Here is a 22,428-nt window from a genome sequence, read left to right on the forward strand (position 1 = left end):
TTGTACAAAACTCTGCAACCTTGCTTTGTGAAAGTATAAGCAAAATAGCAAACTTGAAGATTTGTTTTTCTAGAATACTTAATGCAACCCCATACCAATCCTAACACTTGTGGCCTGGGCCTGAGCTCAGCCCAACATGAGCCCATTTTCATCCCTAATTTCCACATTTAAGTTACCCAAGGAATTCAATATGGTAAAATACAATCCTAGGCCAAACAAAAGATTCTATAAAAGAGAACGGTGTCAGCAAACAAATTAAACAATTAAGATGAAGTGGATTGAACATTAAAGGCTTCTGGGTTTACATTACAATTTTGGAGGTTGCCAAGAGGATGCAGAGGCCGGGGGGGGGGGGGGGGGGGGGTGCTTCTAACATTTTGTGTATTCTTTTCTTTAAATTTTTACTTGATTCATTTTTATTTTAAGAATCCAAGTAACACAGCAAATTAAATGCAATTACTGTAGTGTTGTTTCTCATCTCTTGTCTCTTTAGAGGCTCTGAAACTCCACCCTTTTGTTTCACCTCTTATGGGTTGTGACAGGCTCCGGCCCAGGCCCAATAGTTTTAGTTTGAACTTTGTTATATTAAAGCCAGTCTAATCAAAGCTTAGCCAGGACAGAATACTGGATTCTATTGTGGTCCTGTTAATTCCTTCCTTGTCCTACATCGGGATATGTGCACAAGTTCTTTCCCCTCAAATAGAGAGTCAAAAAGTTTCCTTTCACAACAGAAAACACTGTCCGTAGTAGGGCTTAACACATGGGGCTGCACCTTGGGCTGACAACCACTTTCTTTTGGCCCATCAAAACCTATGGGGTCGGTGACCTGGTGTGGCTAGGTTAGGCCTCTGGAATTGGCCAGTCATAGAGGCCCAATAATTATCCTGCCACCACTTTAGAATGGCCCATTAGGGCACTATCAACTACTGACTATTGAGGTAGAGTAGGACTGGAACTTGGAAGCTCAAGTGGTACCATGGACCATGGTGAGTAGTCGATTCGACACTCCAAGTTGGATCCAGAGTTCGCTTTGTTCCTCTTTTCAGGGAAAGCTAATCAAACTAGGCCGAATAGGGGATGATCCTTTACAACGTCCCAAAAGATTCAGGTTGTCTCAGGCTCAGCAAAGACAAGTAGACCACTCTCAATCTTAACTATCTGTTGTTGCATTTTTGACTCGGTCCATGCATCAAGTTTGATATTACCCAACAACTCATCGATCGTGCCTATTATTTCCTAACTCCAGTTGACCGGTTCAAATGAAATTCCATAACTCGAGAGTCGAGAGAGCAAACTTGACCGGTTCAAATGAAATTCCATGGTAGCAACTCTTTATCTGGTAAATCTAACAAGAAGAAGAAGAAATCAATATTAATTAACATACATACATTCTTTTGATGTTTTCATTCCTGCACTTAAAGATGAATAAATATTCTTTTCACTCCTAGGCAAAAGAATAATTGCAATTAATATTCATTTTAGTAACGTGTCATGTGCAGGAAGCTAAAAGACGGCCCAAGGAGATAGATATTTCGGTTATCTTACAGTGATTAATATCTAATTAAATAAGCAGCACCAATAGAGACGAGCTAACCACCGTAGATTGTTGAGATGGACTGATTGACATACATAACAGTCATAATCAATCATCCATTTATTGCATGTTGGATTAATTAATACATGTACATTAATTAGACTGTTATTGAGGCATGGCTACTTGGCTACTTGGCTACGGTGTCCTCTGCCTGAGAGCTTGTCTAGTTGTCAGAAAATTTGTGTTAATAGTCAGTTTACAAACTTGGTATCGGTGTAGCTTTTGGAAGAAACGGTGCCAGTTCAGTATTGAAAGTTCAGCATTTTTTAATATTGAAAATCCATTTAATGAAAAAAAAATGCCTAAAAAATTATTTGATTGAACTGTTTATTTTCGAAAATCGTGTAAACTAATTATTAGAAAAACATTAATTTTGACGTTTTTCAATTATTATTTTCAACACCGATTTTTTATTGTTTGGCTTATATGGTGTGTAATGGCGTCTAGTGGTGCTTAATGGCACTGATACCAAACGACTTCTATATATATATATATATATATATATATATATATATATAAGATGAGGCTGTCTTTATTTTACTTTATTTTAAGTGCAATTGCAATTACTGCTTTACTTCTGCCTACTTTATACTGGCTTTGTTCTTTAGCTAGAAAATCCCTCCCCTCCCCCTAAGAAAAAAAAAAAAAAAGTGTTAGCTTTCCTATCAATAAATGGTACTGGATGGGGCCTTCTAGCACAGCTTTTTCCATGTGAGTAGCCCCCATCAGTCCATCACTCTTGAAATTGATGGTTTATGCTTTATATACATAGTTAACCAATCAAAGCTACAAGGTTCAGCCCGAACTAGACATATCAAAGAACAAAAAAAAAAAGGGAGGCAGACGTATTTGGGTGGTTGGCGATCCAAGAAAAAACAAATATCCAAAATGAATGTAGAATTGAAGCAGTTGTTGAATGTAATATGGGTAAAGAATTAGCTAGAGATGTCATCTATAAGTCATCGCGTCTGAGAATAAATATGCCCGTCAAGGCTTTCAAAGCAAATTTAACCTAAAATTCTATGTTGATGGTTTTTTTAACCTAGATCCCAGATATTGAGAGAGGTTTTTTCAATATTTTCTAGCCAAGAGGGACTCAATATTGCAATACTAGCTAGCAGTTTATTTGGTGAGAAAGATCAACTGATGAAGGAAAAAGATAAGTTTCATGGATAATAAAACAGCCCTGCTGATGAATCACTTGTTTTGCCTATTGGACAATATGGATGGAGATAGTAGCAGGAATGAAATGAAGTTGCTTCAACTTCAATTGGCATACAATAGCCAATACCAGCCTTAATTTGTTCAGCATCATCTACATTTACCTTAGTAAGGAACTAAGGATATTCGGTGGAGGTGGTATCCAATAATGCTTGACCAGATTAGTTAAATGTCTTAGCAGGTCTATTGCCATGACTTACTTCATCAGTTGAGACATTTGAATCTCTGCTGCATGCAAAACGTGTACTGGGTCTGGTGAAACATGTTAAAATTAATTATAGATGAACATGTTCCTGCTCTCCATAGGTGCCAAAGATACAAAGATGCTTGGCGCAGGATTGATCTAATTCAGAATCCAGTTGCAGCTGGCTCCCCCTATCTAGCCGTCGCCAGTGATTTATCCAATCACACGAAGTTTCTTTCAGGGACTTCCTGGGTTCTAAGTCCAAATTAAAGTTGGACCCAAACCACACAGCCTTTGCAAGTTATAATTGGAATAATAAGTGTTCATCAAGAGATTCGGCATGGCCTTCACAGAGTTGGTACTCACATATTTGAGGTATCTTTGTAGCCATATATTTGTCAATAAGGACAACTTTGGTAATATAAACCTTACTCCTTTTTATTCAATTCAGATAGAGAATAAAGACAGGAAAAAGAAAAACAGAAATGCAAGGACTACGGCAAGGAACTTTTACGACCCTCTTATTGTATACATTATTTCTTTTAAAAATGCTGTGGACTAACATAGTACATAAGTAGGTGAGGAAAAAGACGTCATATTATTGTATACATTATTTCTTTTCGAAATGGAAAATTTCAGGGCAATAGGATCGATCTTCAACTCCTTAGTTGAGATGCATTTTCAAGGGTGAAAATTGTAATGCTAAACATATACCAAATAATGTTTTAAGATGCATTAATTATCATCATTTAGCTATTTCATTAGTCCATTCTTGACCTCTCCAAGCTAAACCATACACTAATAGGAGATAAGGACAAGCTTGCTTTTATTGATTCAATTTAGACACACACTAATAGCTTTAAATAGGTTCAGCTTTTTTTTTTTTTTTTTGTTAGAAAGGAAAATTTTATTAATGAAAAACTAGGGGGGGGGGGAGGACTAAACCTTACCCCTCAAAGAATACAATACAAGAGAGAACATGCTCCTAAGAAACTTAATTAAATGAGTTCAACTCAAAAGATTCCGTTTTAGATAATAAAAAAGCATATGTGGACACTAAATTTTAAGCAAGCTTGATACATATAGAGTTAACTCAAAATTAAATAATGTGGTCAAAGTCTCAAATATTAGAGACAAAAAGGTTTTCACATCCTACCTACTTTAGAAGTAGAACTCCGAAGATGTAAAGGTTGATGGATTTAAGTTGATTTCATTAATGTTCAAAAGAAAAATGGAAATAATTAACTCTAAACTGGCCAATCAGGTCTATCAACTAGATAACTGGGCTGAAAATTAAATTGATCCATAAATGCGATGTTCTCGAATCATAGGCCTCCATGTAACCTAAAATGGAGATGGGTGCACCATCAATCGTTATCATTTATCTGAGGGCTTTAGCAACATGGGTGAGAAGGCATGGGCCATGTTGCAACATATGAGCCATATAAATGAATAGCCAGCTGATGGAAACCCTCGTCTCTTGGTCACACAGAGTACAGTAATACAAGGAAATGTGGGCCAAAAACCAACAACACAAGGGACAATCAGTTTTGGTTGGGATTTACGTGTTCCAACTAGGGTTTTAAAAATTTAATGCAAACTCAAACATTAAAAGTTTGATTGATTAAGGTTGATTTCTTGGCAATATGACCCAATGAAGACCCAATTTTATTGGTCAATGCTCTTCTGGTATCATACCGTGTATGTGTATATAATGGTATGGTGATGTATATAAGTATATTTCTGTGGGAGGAGAGTGGATGATAGTAAGGGTAAGGGATGGTTTATTGTAAAATGTGGTCTATCATAGGATGCCAATGCACCATTTTTATATGTAAAGTATGTGTTTACATGAATGTGGTAGTATATATGTATATTATGTTTGTGCATTTGGTAGAACAGGTTCCAATCCAAAGCCAACCTGACAAACCTGATCAAGCCTGTCAATGGGTCGGTTTTGAATTGGACGCAACCATATTTGATTGAAACCTTAAATCCAAATCTAATCCAAAATCCAAAATATTGGACACATGTACATACATGAGCCTCGATGTGCTTTTCACACTGACTCCAAAGTATGTCCCAGCTGTACATGGGGAACATTTTCCATACTTGTATGTTGTTCAAGGGAGACGTTCCCAAATCCCATGCTGGGATGTGGTTGTAAGGAGTAAATCCCAATTTTATATATATACATATATATATATATATATATATATATATATATATTGACAACCCTAAATCCAATTCAGTGAAAACTTTGTTTTAAAGGTTAGCTAGGGTTGAGATTTTGACATGATGAATTGTTTTAAAATTGGGGTGAAAGTGAACCAAGTCATCAGCCAGAGTTGTTGTAAAATTGACATTTAAAAAGCTGACTTGGTGAAACATTTTGGTAGGTGTTTGATGTGAGTTGAAATCAGCCCCTCACAAGATAGTTTCCCACAACGTCCTACAGCACATCTTTGCCACGTATTGGAAACATCTTGTCATGATATCTAATCATTTCTGATATTATCATGGGAAGATGCTTTTAATACACAGCGAGAAAATGGTAACTAGGGTTGGTGAATGCGTGAATGGTGATGCGGGAAACCATCTCATTACAAATAAAGCCAAAATTGAAAGCAAATATATGAAAAAGTAAAATAAAAGAACTCACACTTGACATGATTAGAAGAAATTTGGAGCTGCTTTCTCCTACTTTTTTTTTAGGTTTTCTTTTTTTTGTTTTTCTCTGGGGGTGGGACCTTGGGACAAGTGAGTCAGTGGGGGGACCGGAAACGGCAAATGATGCCATGATGTGTGATGATGAGAGAACCGCCGACGGAAGTTGTTAATTGTTACATTTTGTCAACTATATATCAAGTGAATTAGGTTTGGGTTTCCTTCCTCCGATTCCATCCAATGGGATTGGGATTGGGTATTTGGGATGGAGCATGGTATTGGTACTTGGTTCATGAATGAATCGAAACCTTTGGATTTGATATGGTGGTAGGTTACGTGGACGTCTCAATCCTAGGTCACACAATTTCTTTCTCTTTCTTTACATATAAAAATAATTTTTTAATAAAAAAAGATTGAACCAAAGCAAGAATGGCAACAATATTGGTATCGAACCGGCCAGAAATCAAACACGTACGTCATGTTTGGGTGATGAAGACGTCATGAAGGGAAGGTAGCTTTGAAGCTTCCACCTCTAATATAGGAGTGAAACCACTCATCCCTCCAACTCCAAACGGACCAAACCTCTCTTTCTCCACCTACCAAGCATTGGATTTCATTCTTACCAAATCGAACTCTGCCGTATCACTATACTTACACGTGTAGTTGCATACACTACCACCACCCACTCAGCCACTCTTCTCAGCACGTGCTTACGTCTCAGCTACCTGGAATATAAGAGGTCCATGACGAATATGCCCATCTAACGATCCACCATCTCAACACTGCACGACTCTTCTATTACTTCCTACTTTCTTTTCTCTCTACTTCTTCCATTGTATTTGCATTTATACTCTTTCCAAACTAAGCCCATGGTATAGAGCATTACCGTTTACCCCGCAGGCTGTATAACTCTCCACGAGAAACGACAGTAATAAAATACATGGATCCACAACTCTCACAGTAGGCCCTTTGTATCTATTATTGGCGTGGAGTGTTATATTTGATTCCACAGCCTTCCGAACACCCCTCCTATTCAGCCAATACCAATTACCCTGTCCAGGTATTATAAGTTTATCTCTAATTTAATAAAATACATTTCAGCCAAAATTAGGATCTATTTGGTTTCCGGGAATAGGGATAATGGCTCATTTCGTTTCTGATTTCAACCAAAAAAAGAAAATCATTTGGTTGGACAGAATTAAAATCCAATTCCCATTTTCCCTCTCTTGTGAATGAATCCAATCCCCTCCCTTGTGAATGAAACTGTTTTCGTTGATTTCGATTACAATACCCATTTTCATATAAGTAGAATCAAGGTTCAAAATTTCGATGATAGCTTCTTGAAAACTCAAATAAAGGGTATTTTCAAAATTTATCCACTTTAAATAAAATAAAAAAGTTACCAAGTATCCAAACATCCGATACACACCTCTCATACGTTATCTCCCCATCGATATACACACTACTAATAACCCCTCCTCCAAAATTGATGATTAGAGGAATTGAATCCACGTTTATGCTACATATAACCAGCAAATATATCGAGTCTGCGCCCCTCAGCTGCCGACCATTTCAATTCAGATTCCAGTGAGTTTTAGTTCCGATTCCAACCGGTTGAATGGCATTCCCCCGATCTGTAATCCGTATCTTTTCTTACTTTCTCATAACACCACTACCAGCTCAAAATGTCAATCTGGCATTCTTTTCCTCCCACAAACGGAAAGAGTAACTCAAGATAAATTGATGCAAGGAATCGTGTTTTCCTCCTTTTTTTTTTTTTTATTTCTTCCTTCAATTTTATCCCCCTTCACATATCAAAGAAATAAACACTATATACTAATTATATCAATGATTAAAAAAAGGAAGAAAAATAAGATCGGGAGACAGTATTCACATCTTACATTTGATCACAACAACCGCAACCCACATCACAAATATATACCCCCAAACAAATCTCCTCTTTTTTTCTGATCCCTTCAGATGGGATCAGTCGATCTTGAATCTAAAATTAAAAAAAAATATACCGAAAAAAAAAAGATGCATGATATGGCGTCTTTTTTAGGAGTTGTTTGGATGTTCATAGATCATCAGCACGAGAAGGGGACCAAGGAGTCATGTCCATGGGATAGCTTCCTAGAACCCGCAGGAACGACGTGAACTCTTGCACTTCGGCAAGCGCGTTCTGTGCCCTGACCTCCGCCATGGACGCCTCGAAATCGACGTAGAACATGTACTCAAAGTGCTTTGCCGTCCCTACATTCGCGTCGTCCACCAGTCTGATCGGCCGGTTCCGGTGTGGTCGGCTCTCGATCTTCGTCAGGCTTATGTTCCTGAACGCGAACGCCGACAACACCTTGAACAACGTGGACGTCCCCTTGTCGTGTGCGAACACTATGCTTGTCTTGAATGGCCGGTCCGTCCGTGGTATGATCGGCTCTCGGGCCAGCATCACGAACCGGGTCACGTTGCTCGAGTCGTCCTGTATTCCGTCCGCCAGTATCTGTAGCCCATACAGCTCCGCCGCCCTAGCGCTCGCAATCGCCGCCGTGTCCCGCAGGTTGTTTGCCGCCACGAATTCCGCCGCCCCGGCCGTGTCGTCAACCGCCTCGCGAGCAACGTTGAGGCCGAGTTTGGTCAGAGTCAATTCGCACTGAGCCAGGGCTTGCGGGTGACTAATGACCCGAGTCAGGTACTCCTTTCTCACTCCGGGCAAGGCGAGTAGGCAGTGGTGGACGGGGAGCTGAACTTCTCCCACGATGTGGAGGCGGTGACGGAGGAGTAAATCATAATTCCGGTGAATGCTACCTCCCAGCGAATTCTCTACGGGCAACACGGCCCGATCGGCGATCCAGAGCTCCACCGCTTGAAAGGCTACTTCGAACTGGTCACAAGGGATGGCTTCGCAGTTCGGGTAGGCTTTACCGGCAGCGGCCTCGCTGTAAGCACCGGGAACTCCCTGGTAAGCGACGCGAAGCTGGGAGCCGTGCATCGGAGCGGGAGAGAGATCGGTGATGGTCAAAGGCTTAGGGAGATTCTCGATGGGGACAAGATCTAGCGTTTTGTGACCATTAACGGCAGCTAAGTCAGCGTTGCCACTCTTCTCCGTCTCCTGTTTTTGGTTAACGACCTTGCTAGCAAGGATGGCGCAGGAACTCTGCCAATCGTGTCGGTTGGAGCCGACGCCGCCTGAGAAGTTGGACGAGTCGAGGCGGTGGATACATTGGACGACGACGCGCGCCGGCGAGGTCCGCTGGTGGTGGCTGAAGCCTTTGGACCTAAGCAAAGATTTAAGGGTGGTTGGATTTGGAGAAGGTGAGATTGCCTGCATCATTTGACAAGCTTTGGGGAGAAATCTCGACTGTGATGTGATGAAGTGGGATTCCGATGAAAATGAAAAAGGAAAAAAGAGGAAGAGAAGAAGGCTTGGTGTTCTCTGAGAAGGGAACGTCAAGCTGAGAGAAAAGAAGAGGGGTGAGAAGGGTTTATATATATTTGAGAAAGGAAAGGGCTAAAGGCTAAAGGGGGAGGAAGGAGGAAGGAGGAAGGAGGAAGAGAAGTGGGTTGGGTTGGGTCAATCTCACACACACCTACCCCCGCCCGCTCGCGTCTCGCCAACTCCCGAGTGTTTGGTTTTGTTTTTAATTTCTTTCTCCCTTGTTTTTTATTTTTTGTTTTATTCAAATATGGTGGGAAACTTGGAATGGGTAACTTTGTTAAGTCATTTGATACTCAATGGATGGTCGTCGCTGGGAAATGGGGGAGAAGGAGAAGTCCCTGTACTACCACACCGTGGGCCCTCAAATCTGAGTACCTTTTACCGCGTTTTATAAAGAGCTCCATCTCATAGAAAGACTGGTGCGGTCGAGTGGCAACTATTTAAAATTTATTAGAACATCCCCTTATAGTTTCATATATTTATTTAAACCTATCATCTATTTTCATTTTATTAAAACATCCCTTATAATACCTTCATTAAAAACTATTTATTTTGCCATGTGAAAATAGTAACATCATCACCTATAAATTAAGTGAAAAATGTTCAATGAAATGGAACCATGGTTGTTTATTCTAAAAGTATCTTAAGCTGTTCAAGGGTATGGATCTATGGTTGTTTATTCCAAAAGTATCCCTAACACTTTTTTGCATAGAAAAAAAAGTGGTTGCCTAAATTTTGTTAGGGGCAAAAATGGTATTTTTGTTTTTAATTTCTTTTGATTAAAGCTATTTGAATGGATGTTATGGTTAAAACTGTCATTTTCCACTTTCATCTAATAGAAGGTCAAATAAGTAAACTGATTTCAAATTATAGGAGATGTTTTAGTAAAACACAAACTATAGGGTAGGTTTTAATAAATTCATGAAATTTTAGGGGGTGCTTTTGTAAATGACAATAAAATATTCCAACTTAATTACTTAGATATTAAATAGGAGTGGTAATTTTCTTTTGACGAGGGGGTATATGGATAATTACACTGCATTACATCTATCAATCTATCTCTATTAGGCAAGGGTGTCAATGGTTTGGCGTCAAGTCAAAATATCAATTTGGATGGATTGGACAGACCAATAAGACATATTGGATCCAAAATATTTATTAGATTAGATTGGACTAAAATAAATTTAAATCAGATTTGGTTGGATTAAGCCAATATTGGTCTATTGATATAAGATAAGAATATAGGTGTCAATAGAGCGGCTTTGAGTTGAAACCAATCTAAATTAAAACAAATTGGACTGGTCCAAAATATTTATTAGATTGGATTGGACCTAGTCCATTTGTAATGGACTCACATTGGATTAGATTGGATTGGACAAAATCTAATCCAATTGGCACCCTTGCTATTAGGGATACTTGCCTTAGGTTAATTACATGTATGAAAAGTTAAATTCAAATACCATATCTCATATGTGCGTGATACTTGTTCCTACACTAGTTTTTATATACATACATAATTCTACTAAGTTCAACCATGATGCATTTACTGATATTTATTACATATTAAATCAAAATCTTAACCAATCCCATTAATGACATGACATGGCTTGTTTAATCCTCTTTGGTTCATATTTCATAAAGTGCACTCTTACGTTTAACAAGGTATACTCAACATCAAGACTTTAAAGGATCAACAATTCAGCTGTTAGCTAGGGGTGGAACTTGGTTTGGGTTGGAAATTTATCAATTTTCAATGGGCCCGAACCCTAACCCAAGCCCAATGTAGTTGAATTTCTTCATGCAGCCCTAACTATGCCATGTTGTGTTTTGTCACAGGTTCATGTCTTTTGCTACATAATGCAACTGATGCATGAGCAAGGATTAGCTTAACGCAATGACTGTTCAGCGGGTTGTGGAACCAATGATAAGGTTTCATGCCAGTGACTTGCACCTTTCACACTGGGGCCATAAATTTATTACCGGTATGAAAACCTCATTATTGGTTCCACAACCCGTTGAACAGCTATCACCTTCAGCTAATCCAAATTCTTGAATGCATTATAGATTTTGCCATTTAATTATTGTTCCAAAAGATTTTATTATTTATTTATTGAAAAATGATAGCATACAGCTTTAGTTGCATGTAGAAATTGCTAAAGCAGAAAAGTACAGACAGGCCCAATGCAGATTTTTGATTTCTATTGGAAAGCTATAAACATTCAAAATGTCAATAACCCACATTCTATGCACCAACACCCGCCCGTGAATTGGCATCAATTCCGAACTGGCACCTATCCCAACAGTACTTTGGGCCTACAAATTCTGACCCTGGGCTGAACCGTCATTCTCCCATTGCTAAAGATATGTTCCAACATATTGGCTTTTAATGGGTATGCTTGACTAGAAAAAAAAAAAAAATCTTCTTGTACATGCCTTCCCCATTCATGTGAATTGAATTTGGATTTGCTCCACATACCAATCTTACAACACATTATAGCTGTGCATTGGGAACATTTTCCCATGAATCACAACATACAAATACAAAGATGTTCTTAAGGCTGCATTTGGAAACAATGCAAATGGAGTGTAAATCCTGTTTCAAGGTAAATTTGCACTCTGGTTCACTTTTGTCTGTGTTTGGCAACACTACATTTATGCATTGACAAATGACAGACTAATGCATATTTACATTGATAATAAGATGCAAAAGTACATCAATAAAATAGAAGTAAATCTGCATTCAAGTGGGGTTTTGATAAAAAAAAGTATATGCTTTATTGGAATTCATGTTTGCATCCATTACAGTTAAAAGTCTGTTTGATAAGAAAGTAAATTTGTCAGTGAAAAACTAACCCAAATTTGTAATTTATATGAACCGTTTTACACTCTACATATTTGCATTGTTTACAAACGCAACCTAATATGCAGCAAGTACTTTGAGGTTGGTGTGGTGATTGCTTTATGAGAACCAAAAATTCTATTTGTTTAGCCCATTTTTTTCCATTTTATCAAAAAAAGAAAGTCATTTTCTTGCATGGAAAAGAATTTTATGAAAGTCTTCAAAAGCTTACAAATAATAGTTTTATCACTTGAATATATAATATAAATTATATTTTTATGCATTTATTGTATTATATTTTTCTATCATATTATCATATTCTATTTTATATCATATGGAGAGATTATGTGAAATTCACATTCTGCGATTAGTAGCAAAATTGTGATAATATGGTTCAAAAACCTTAACTTAGTATATTGAGTGTACTTAAAGGAGAGACCAGACCACGTTTAAAAAGTAGTATTTTAGTCCCACAGCACCTCCCACCCGTGTATTGGAAACATTTAGTCATAATAAATACGAAGACATGCAAATATGGGAGATATTCTCAATGTACGGTGAGATGTGCGTGTGGAGTGTCATTGTGATCTCTAATTCAAATGACCATTAAACTATAAAAAAAAACAGCATTTTTAGTGTTTAAAGTTCATTCAACGCTACCAGGGCCATTTGTAAAGGCTAAAACATGAATGAAAGAAGACATTTTAGTTGTGGACTTTAATGAAGAAGAAAAATAAGTTTTGGCATTTAATGTGGATTCATTTTGTGGAGCGAGTATTTTTCATTTTTCTTTTTATTTTTTTAGGCAAAATGGGTTATAAATTAGGGGTAGAGGGTAGTATAACTCAGATTCGGATCAGTTAGCATCACATGGTCCCAACAATGTTCCAACCAACCATTGCAGGGAACATCTTCTCGTAGGAGATATTCTCAATGTGTGGTTGTAGTGATTGTTGAGAGCATTTTATTGATAGTGGATCCCTATCAACGTTACCTCTACCCCTTACCTCCACACCCAACCCAACCATGGTGAAGTGGGATTGGATCCAGCTTTACATTGATTTTAGGCTGTTTATTTTGTTCTTTTTCTAATGGCAATAAAATCAGAATCGGGTTAAATCTAAATCCCATCAGAGTCAAATATTTCAGATTTTAGATTGTATTCTCAATGATCGGAGAGGATTTGGATTCAGATGTAGCTGAATCCCCTCCGATCATGTCCCTCTGGATGCAGCTAGAGGTTGCTGCACACACACACTGCTACCAAAAGAACAGTAGAGCTGGGCTAAATATAAACAATTAAACATTTTCTATAATTGTATGTTGTGCACTAAAAGAGATATTCTAGTGCTTTGTTGATAGCAGATCCGAGCCCTCTATCAAGCCAATAAAACCAACATCAAGAACGGCATGGCTGGTCATATACAATTTATCCTATAACACAATATATACCATCCACTAAACAGTCATTTTCCTTCAAAGCTCAAGCCAAACCATATCTGGAAGTCATCAATTAGAGTTCGGCTTCAGTCCAGGGGCTGTTCATAAGAAGATCCAATCCAACCAAACTGATTAATCCGGACCAATTCAACCTGAGTCGGTTGGGTTTTTTTTTAACACTGGTCGGTTTCGGGTTATAAAAAATCATTAATCGATGATTCGTCGGTTTTCATATGTGAAAACTGAAATCGACCTAAATCTAACCAACTTAGTAGTTAGTTCCTAATTAGTAGTTACAACCTACTTAGTTCCTACTTAACTAAGTTGTCACTATCCTAGTTACAACCTACTAAACTAAGCTGTCTCTCAAAATCTGTTCCCTCCACAACTGGATCCATGGATGGGCTACAAAACATTAAGGAAATGTTGGTTTCCTTTGTGAATGTAGAGCCAGAAATGAACACTTGAACAACAACTAAGTCACCACTAAGTAGAGTCGAAACCGACCCAAACCGACTTCAATCGATCAGGTCGGTTTTGCTTAACACAGAGTCGGTTTTGGTTTCAATTTCAAGTAACCCGACCAGGTCGGGTCGGTTGGAAAAGCATCAGTAAACCAACCCAACCCGATCCGTGAACAGCCCTAATTCAGAGGATGTGCCACGCATCTTTCGAATCGTGTGAAAGGCTGAAAGCATGTGAGGATGCTTTACCTCATTAGTGAGATTTGCAGTTAGTTTCCTCTCCTCTCCTTTCCTGTCGCAGATAAGGCATCTCTCCTCCCTCTCTCTTCCCATCAGTTTAGCAACGACTTAACAATCATCATTATCGGCGACAAACAATCATCACTGGCAGCAGGATCAACCCAGGATCTATTACTCCGCCATGTCCATTCTTGTGGACATTGCTTGTCGTCCTAACATTACCATCAACCGCACTCTCCTCAACTTCTTTGATATCAAGATTTCTCCCAACAAAAAATCACGTAATGGTCTAACAAGCATTGATATAATAGTTGATCCCACCCGAGACTTTTGGTTCTACCTCCACACTCCAACGAAACCTGTGGTCGACGTTAGCTTGCTGGTCATACTCTTCTTTCATGGTGGAGGATTTGCAACACTCTGCCCCGATTCCATCCTATACGATCTCGTCTACTGTCGGTTTGCACGGGATATCCCTACCGTGGTTGTCTCTATTAAGTATTGCCTATCTCCGAAAAACCGCTTTCCGTCACAATATGATGACGGGTTCGACGTGCTTAAGTTCCTCGACGGCAGAGATGTCTTGTCTGCGAGAGGAGAGGAGAGGGGCTCATTTTGCTTAACTTAGGTGTCGTTTGCCAAGTCTTTTTAGAAAGATCTTCTAATAGTCTAAATGGCCAAAAGACATATTGAGCTATTGGAGTCTTGTCTTTAAAGACAAAGACCATTTGGTAAGTGGCTTGGCCTACCGGGCTTTTAAAAACCTGTTTAGAGGCTATCCATCACACATAAAGACAAAAAATCTTTATTTAAAGTTTCCCAAAATTTGGAGTTTTGAATCTTGTTCGATCTTTCTGTGTACAATCTTCTTATCTTTCCAGCTTTTAATTACCAAACAGCAAAAGACTAATTTTCAGTCTTTTAAACTTACCGATTCCCAAAAAACCATATAGAAAGACTTGCCAAATACGGCCTTAAACTAATGGCGAGTCTCACTAATAGGGTAAAACATCCTCTTCGGAGGAGAGCGCGTCCGCTGAATTCGCGAACGGTGCCCTCACTAAGGACTGAAGCCGATTAGCCTTGTTCATTTACTGGAGGGACAGGATGACATTATTATATATGTTGCAATAATGTTAACATGTACCCTGATGACAGGACTGCCCGGGATAAATGAAGAAGAAACAAACCTTAATTGAATATTTGATTGATTGTTGATTATCCACCTCACTCATCACTCATGCTTCAACCACTCGGCTAATTTTAAATTTTAAATCACATATATTTTTTAGGTTATGTTTATTTGCAATCTAAATCAAAATTAAATGGAAATTTTGCACTTGTTTGGTTAGACTGAGTTTGAGGCTATGCCGATGGTATTGGAGGGCTAATTTCAGGGGTTGAGCTGGGTTTTGAGTGTAATCATTAAATAGACTAGTGTGTATAGGGGTGTAAATGGATTGAATTTGAATAGAAATCATGCAATATCCAATATCTGAATTCGAATATTATTATATTCGATATTACGGATATTGAAAATCAATGTTTGAATTTGAATTTAATTAAATATTTGATTATTTTATTTGATTCATATTCGACCAATTAATTATTTTAGGTAATTAATAAATATAAAATAAATATTTTATTTATATAAGGTATATAGATATATAAATTATTTATATAATTTAAATATTATATATACATATAAATTCTATACAATTTTAAATATTTTATATATTATATGTAAAAATTAAATAATTGATTGAATTCAGATATTTATCGAAACAAATCAGGTCATATTCATATTGAATCAATTATGATACTCGAATTATCTGAATTCAATTCGATTATATCAAATCTCGAATTTGAACTCAGATTCTCAAATACCGTTGACACCCCTAAGTGTGTATATATATTGTGGGTAGGGCCAGGGCCAAGCTAAAAATGATCTCTTTTCCTCCTACCTTGGTTCTTTCATACAAAGTAGGGGCAGCATCATTTTATTTCTTATTTTACTAATCACAAACAAGGAAAATAGAAAAGGAAGCACAACTTTCATATTCTCTTTCTTATAAAGTGGAGACTATATCATCTTACTTCCTTATTTTATTTCTCACAAACAAATAAGAACAATAAAAAAAAAATGAAGTACTAATAAGCTATAATTTACACAACCCATTTTCTCTCTCCAGCATTTACACTAACTCATGAAATTTGCACTGCAAACATATGAAGCCAGAAGATAAAAAATGACAAGCAATAGCTATTGATATTAGATGTGGTCACGCAGTTGAATTTCAAGCCCCTTATTATATTATGGTAATTTACAACCTGGGTTAAACACATTTCTATATGTTGATTGACCATGGACTGGGTGGGCTACGGATCTACAGTGACTTTATATTACTTAAAACGTTTCATGCATATGTAACAATAGAAATGATACCAAATACAGCCATATTAAGAGACCTCCATAGATGTCCAAGAGAGGATGTAGATGTTATTTGTAGATATGGAAGGAGAGGCAAGATTAAATTAGATGTTGCTTGCAACATTACATCACTGATATTCTTGAATTTTTTTTCATATATATACATCAGAGAGAAATGCCTTTTTATTTTCATAATTTTGGAAACCCCAATCCCATTTGTATAGGTGTATTCATGCATTTCGTAGTCTACAATACGAATAATCCTTTCCTTGGTAATCACATTTGAGCTTTCCTACATCTTAGGTGCAAAAAAAGATGTAATTCGTCAAGTATTGTCGTTTTTATTCACTTTCTTCTCTTGCAAATTCATCTGGACCAGTTTTTCCAGATACGTAAACGAATCATTTTCTTTTTTACTCATCTTCGTCAAATAGTAACTATAAGGAACGCTTGCCATATAATAAACGCCAATGTACCAAAAACCGGTGTCTTGAAGAAATGGGCTACATTCTTTTTACTTGGCTCACGGGCCTAAGAATGGTCCAACACAGCCCCATAACTCATGTGATGTCTGTCTCATACCTAGGGTAAAATCACTACTTAGATGGTGATTGGAAGATATTAACTTTGAAAACAGTGGCTCCTATTGTGGTGCATTTCAAAATTTTTATAGCACTTAAAGTTTCAATCAATCACATCAAATATATCAAATAGCATATTTACTTTTCATTAATTTATGTTACATGAAATTATTTTATCAAATAGATACAACTTTTGAAATCTAAAATTCAACCCAAATGAAGATGGAAAACCAGTTAGAAATGTGCAGAGGATGATTTGGAATCGTCCTCTGGGGCCTTATTTGGAGTTTGGCGTAGACAACAAAAGCAACGGCAGATTCATGAGAGACCAATTATTAAGCAATGAATAAAAAAAAGAAAAGAAATAAAGGTGAAGGGTAATGAATACCTTCAAAGGAATGGTCCAACATTTCAGTGGCTCTATGATTCATATGATACCTCATATCTTTAAGGGAAAAATTAATTAGTGATAGGAAGATTTTCGGTTCTAGCTTTCAAAATATTTCCAGTTTGTAATTTAATTTTTCTATCCGTGAAGCTATTATTATTTATTTTTCTTAATTAATTGTGCTTACGAAAACAAAGTGGTTCTCCACAGTCCACAGTATGGTTCGAGTATCAAGGTTTATGCAATTTTAAACTTGAAGAATTCTAAGGCAGCGCGAAGTAGGTGGGAATGAATACGAGTGACCCTTCATATATATCTAGCCAACTACCAACTGTCGTGCTTATTAGTTGCCGACATACACATACTTGAAAGGAAACCACTATGGCCATCGGTATTCAAGTTAATGGTTTTACAGTTTGACTATCGAGGTGGAATGGATGTGGATCAATCCGTTACAATATTAAATATTAAAAAAATAAGAATTAATCAAAATGTAATAAAATTAACCCAAAAACCATATATCGTTTGAGTTGAAGGCCTCTCAGCGGTTCAATCGTTTGAGTCAGTTGTTTGTTCATCAAGTCAATACTATTTTTAGAAAATTCTGAATTACGTGCAAAACAGAGACATTTAACTGATTGATTCCTATCCTTCCTGGGTCAAACGATTGATTCAGGCGCGCAATTATATATAATATACCATCCGGTTTACTCTGTCTTTCACAAGATCAGGTCAAAAAAGTTACTTTCCATGAATTGGCTATAAATACTATGCTATTAATGATATTTTGCTCATAAGGGTATCTTTTGAAACTTGGATAATATATATATATATATATATATATATATATATATATATATACTTTGTCAATTAATCATTATCATTATCATCAATCAAAACATAATCCTATTTTACCATTCCCTCATGTTCACTGCCATATTCATTATTAAGTTATTGGACATTTGATTCATTACTTCATCCCATTCTTTTATATATATATATATATATATATATATAGCGAAACTTCGCTTATTAGATGGATCAAATTCAAGTAGTCATCCAAATTAAAACTGAGAAACACCCTTCCCTTGACGAGCTTATTTACCTAATACAAGCCAAACCCATCTCTCTTTCTCAACTTGAGTAATTAGGTAATTAAGTAACATGTACGTATTCATCAATCACGCATATATAGCTTTTGAACAAAATTCATTTCAAAGCTTAGTTAGTTAGCTATCTAGCTCACGTAGGCCATGTTTGGGAGTGTTTATTTAAAATAAATGTTTATTTGGGTTATTAAGCACTTATTGGTATTTGAAAAATAAATCCAAAATAAGTATTTATATAAATAATTACTTATCACACTTGAATTTTAAAAATAAGGACTTATTTTTTAAGCCCAGTTTTTCAGTTTTTTAAGTGCTTATACAATAAGCACTTATTCAATTTTTTTTCTTCCAAAATTATCCCTAGTTAAATTTTAAAATACCACTTATAGAATTATCCCTATTTGAATTTTGTATATGTGCTTTTATGAAAGCACTTTTATAAAAGTACTTTTACGAAAACACTTTCACAAAAGTAGTTTTATGAAAGTACTTTTATAAAAGCACATTTATAAAGTTTTATAAAAGTACTTTTGTGAAAACACTTTTAAGAAAATACTTTTATAAAAATATTTTTATGAAAATGCTTTCATAAAACTACTTTCTTAAAAGTGCTTTCAAAAGGTATATTTTTGAAAGTTTGAAAGAAAATGAAGGACAAAAATAGTCACAAATGCTTATTTAAGTACTTATTAGAGAAAAATACTACCAAATAACATCCAATATAAAATAAGCACTTGAAAAAGTTAGGTGCCAAATACAAATAAATATTTATTTGAATAACCACTTCTATTTAGCACTTGCTTTTAACTTAAATGCTCCCAAACATGACCTTATAATGTTTAATTAATTCCTTTAGGCTTTAGGTAGGCGTAAATATAGTTAAGACCACTGAATTATGTGGGGAGAAATAGCTTCTGTTGCCCCCTCCCTTTAACCTTTTGGAATGAGGGGGATTAATTTATAAAATCAATTAAATAAAAGCGAGGCGCATGCTGTAGACGCGCGTGCATGAGGGATTCAAGACAATTTAGTGTTCAGCAAAGCTTTTCCTATCAGTGGGTTGTTGACCCACATGGAAATGACTGCACAACACTTTTCCTCTTAATTAAGGGCTGGCTAGTGGCTACTAATTAATTTGTAGATAAGAAGATAGACATCCATGCCAACCACGTACTATCAAAGTAATTCCATAGGTGTATTTTCCTTTCCTTTTGGAATTAGAAAAGAAAAAAAGAAATTGAATACTTAAGACTTTGGTATTCTTTCTTTCTTAATTGCCTTGGACCAGACCCGGCAGTGAGTCACATTGAACCGGGTCAAGGAATTTTCAGATCATTTTGGTTTGGATGAGCAAAGGTTAGACCCTAATCCCTAAAATATTCAGGTCAGGGTTGATCAAGGTCAGACGGATCAATGGTTCAACTGCCTGAATGAATTGATCTTTGACCAAATCAACAGTTACTACCAAAAATATGGATTTAATCGTCTGGTTCATATGGTTTAAATGATTCAACCATTTGTGTTAATATCATCATTTTAAAAATTTAAAAATGTTGGTATGAAAATAGGTGACCCAACAATAACCACCTGTGACCAATGACCCGACCTGGCTCGAATTCTTTTAGAGTCAAGGGGGTCAGGCCGGCTTCTAATCCCCCAACTCTTTTGGATTGGATCGACTTTTTGTCATGTCTATCTTGGATTGATCATAAGAGACGCAACTTTGATTAGTAAGGCTAATACAATTAAATGGCCATTGCCAAATGTCAGTCCCAGCTTGGTCTTATGCATTTTCGTGCCTGCCATCAAACAAGGCAGTGATTAGTAAATACTGCTTCTTCGTATTTCATATGTTTTAACATGTTTCAGTGATTAGTAACAAAAGAAAAAGAAACACATGTTTTAGTGATTGAAACTAATTAATTTTTTTCTCCGTGTTCTGTGTTCCTAGTGTCAATAAATAAAGTTGTTTTGTTTATTACCAAAAGAAATAATCCTTTAGAGACAAGGAAAGAGAATTTACATGATTTAATGTAATATTTTAATTTGTTCTCTGGTTAGGAGGTGAACTACGGCATATGTTTGGCTGTTCTTTCTGATCGAGCTGTTTTAAACAAGTTATCATGATGGGTGTGGGGTAAAAGAGTAATTACAATCAATATTCTTTTAACTAAAAATACAATTAAACAACCAAATGGGTAATAACCAAGCATTTGTCATACAAGTGGGTTTAGAGCTACCTTTTCAACTTGTTTTTTCTCTTCTTCTTCTTCTTATTATTATTATTTTGGTAAAGATGTAGAGCTCCTTTTCAGCATCTTTGGGTAAATACCTAGTATTTGATTTGAAAGAAAATGAAGGGACAGAGAAGGATGCATGTGAGGTCCTATGATCTTACCACGAAGAGCCTTCTGTTATTGGGTGATATTAACTGATTGTAGCTTCTTTTCAATATATCCCAATATTCATTTCCAAGGAAAAGATAGTTATGTCTATATAGGGAAAATCTACCATGCAGGAAAGACACGGTATGGAAAGAGTTTTGACCAATCAAAACCTATCCATCAATTTTGATAAATAACACCTTATTCGCTACCACATTTACGATTCCAATTTATTGGTTAGTTGTTTTTCAGATATCACATCTTTAATTTCCATATCATAGTCAAACCTCTCTCTCTCTCTCTCTCTATCTATCTATCTACCTACCTACCTACCTACCTACCTACCTACCTATCTATCTATCTATCTATCTATCTATCTATCTATATGTGGAAATTTTAAATTATAAAAATAGTTATTATTATTATTATTATTACTATTATTATTAAACTTTGTATTCCATTTCTGACATAAATAAAATTAATTTTTATTTTAACAACTATTTTTATTTAATATAATGAATGTACAACATAAGAAATGTTCCCAAATGTTTTTGACAAAATTCTGTTTTCATTTTTTGTGTTCTATCTTTTCTCTTAAATATTTATTATTCAATTATGGCATTATGAGTTTCTTTGAAAAGTTGGATCATTGACCCACCATCAAGATAATAAATAGCTTTGCTTTCTTATCAATTTTAAATTATATATTTCATCAATATTATATAAATAATTACTTATCACACTTGAATTTTGTTTGTCGTAATTAATATATATTTTTTTATATATTCTTTTGATTACTTATACTTTTTTACTTTTTTAAAGATTTATTATTTAACTATCATATCATCAATTAATTTATTTGACCCAAACCACTAAACCACCACCCAAAAAGAAAAATAGTTTGACTTCTAGGTTGACATTAACTTTTGTATATTACATCTCCATCATTGATAAAACTATTTATTATGTATAATACTTTTTTTGTTTAAATAATGAATGCATAATATTATAGATGTACCCAATATTTTATTTTTTATAAATATATAACATTAGAAATGTGCCCAAAATTTTCTCTATTTTTTTATTTTAGTGATTATTTGTATTTTCTATTTTAAAAATTTTATTATTTGACTATGTCATCATTTTATTTCTAGGTTGATTTTAAATTTGGCATTCCATTTTCATCATTAATAAAAATACTTTTTTACATTTCATACTTATTTTTGTATAGCATAATAAATATACAATATTAGAGATATGCCCAATTCTTTTTTATATTATATATTTTATTTGTTTTATTATTTAATTATGGAATTATTTATTAATCCATTTGACCACAAATGGTTGAATACTTGAATTGCTTACCCACCACTAGGAGGAAAGAAAATGGTTTTGCTTTCAAATTACTTTTCAAAATATTTATTTCTATACTATTAAAATTAATATTATA

The 22,428-nt window shown here is 35.7% G+C and overlaps 1 protein-coding gene across 1 annotated transcript; it reads right to left on the reverse strand.

The window, feature by feature from the left end:
• Window positions 1-7,485: 7,485 nt before the first annotated feature.
• On the reverse strand, window positions 7,486-9,276 carry LOC104587717 (arogenate dehydratase 3-like). Its single transcript, XM_010245433.3, has one exon. It carries the CDS (start codon window positions 8,995-8,997, stop codon window positions 7,744-7,746), a length of 1,254 nt encoding a protein of 417 aa, XP_010243735.1. The 5' UTR covers window positions 8,998-9,276; the 3' UTR covers window positions 7,486-7,743.
• Window positions 9,277-22,428: the final 13,152 nt, after the last annotated feature.

Source organism: Nelumbo nucifera, chromosome 6 (assembly GCF_055504915.1).
Source record: "Nelumbo nucifera cultivar China Antique chromosome 6, China Antique-T2T, whole genome shotgun sequence".
NCBI lineage: Eukaryota > Viridiplantae > Streptophyta > Magnoliopsida > Proteales > Nelumbonaceae > Nelumbo > Nelumbo nucifera.

Bases quoted from the DNA above. Each gene is read 5' to 3' on its own strand.
- LOC104587717 (XM_010245433.3), bottom strand. From the start codon at position 8,997: ATGATGCAGGCAATCTCACCTTCTCCAAATCCAACCACCCTTAAATCT.